This window comes from Cryptomeria japonica, chromosome 8 (genome assembly GCF_030272615.1).
Source record: "Cryptomeria japonica chromosome 8, Sugi_1.0, whole genome shotgun sequence".
Taxonomy (NCBI): Eukaryota; Viridiplantae; Streptophyta; class Pinopsida; order Cupressales; family Cupressaceae; genus Cryptomeria; species Cryptomeria japonica.
Window position 1 is genome coordinate 455,700,798 of NC_081412.1, and position 1,029 is coordinate 455,701,826.

General features: G+C 39.5%; 1 protein-coding gene across 1 annotated transcript; it reads right to left on the reverse strand.

The window, feature by feature from the left end:
- Positions 1–204: 204 nt before the first annotated feature.
- On the reverse strand, positions 205–627 carry LOC131857716 (uncharacterized). Its single transcript, XM_059210422.1, has one exon. It carries the CDS (start codon positions 625–627, stop codon positions 205–207), a length of 423 nt encoding a protein of 140 aa, XP_059066405.1.
- Positions 628–1,029: the final 402 nt, after the last annotated feature.

Consider the following 1,029-nt stretch of genomic DNA (forward strand, 5'->3'; position numbering starts at 1 on the left):
CTTTCCCAATTTCTTCCTCATCTCATAATTTTGTTGTCTGTTTCCTCTCATGGGCGTATTCTTGAGTCTAACATCCATATATTCCCTGAATGTCATCTCAGCCTGTAACTTAGGGCTAGAGTCCCTCCAATCATCCATAATCATATCTTGAATCTCTTGCTGTGTAGGACTGACATTATTTTGGTCATTCTGTCTTGAAGGAAACTATGGCATGAGTGGTCTTGTAGTAGAAGAACCTTCTCTAGCATATGTCCTGGTTCCCCTATTAACCAATGCGTCTCCATTACCTCCATTACCCTGTCCACCTCCCTGATTAGCATTATTACCCTGATTGGTATTATTACCTTGGTTGCCATTATTACCTCGGTTGGTATTATTGCCTTGATCTGCTCTCGTCAAATGTTGTGTAAATTCTATAGCCATCTGCTGCAATGTAGCTTGAAGCTCCCTCTGACCCCTAGAAAGACCACTGAGCATCTCCCTAGTGCTAGGTTCTCCCCTTTCCCCATCTCTGTCACCCATGGCTGGTGCTGAAAAAGGGTCACCCTCCTCTTCAGTCTTTGGTGAATTCTGTAGGTTTGTGTTTGACCTGTTTCTCCTCAAGTAATACTGATGTGCTGGACGCATGAAACCCTCACAAGATGGCAAGAAAAACAAGCTCTGATACCACTGTAATGGACACCCTAGAATGCCCAAAAACTAAACCAATTGCTGATAGGAATTTAGTCAAACAGTTTGCATCCAACTCCTTATTTCTCCGTTTAATGTTTAAATCCCCTTATAGCTTTGGAAATGAAATGTTTGTTTGTTTTTAAGTCTTTGCATAGATTTGAAATCACATAACATGGACTAGAAGGAAATTACAATAATATGCAACATGAAGATTGAACTACTGCTGATATGATATTATTTGTAGAATTATTAAAATCAAATACATAGCAGATTTTTCAACTCACAAAATACTCCAGCATTTTTGACATAATATTCCAGCAATGACTTCCCATCTTGCTGCTACAGTAACATGAATTG

Coding starts and splice junctions, on each gene's coding strand:
- LOC131857716 (XM_059210422.1), bottom strand. CDS start 627: ATGCGTCCAGCACATCAGTATTACTTGAGGAGAAACAGGTCAAACACA.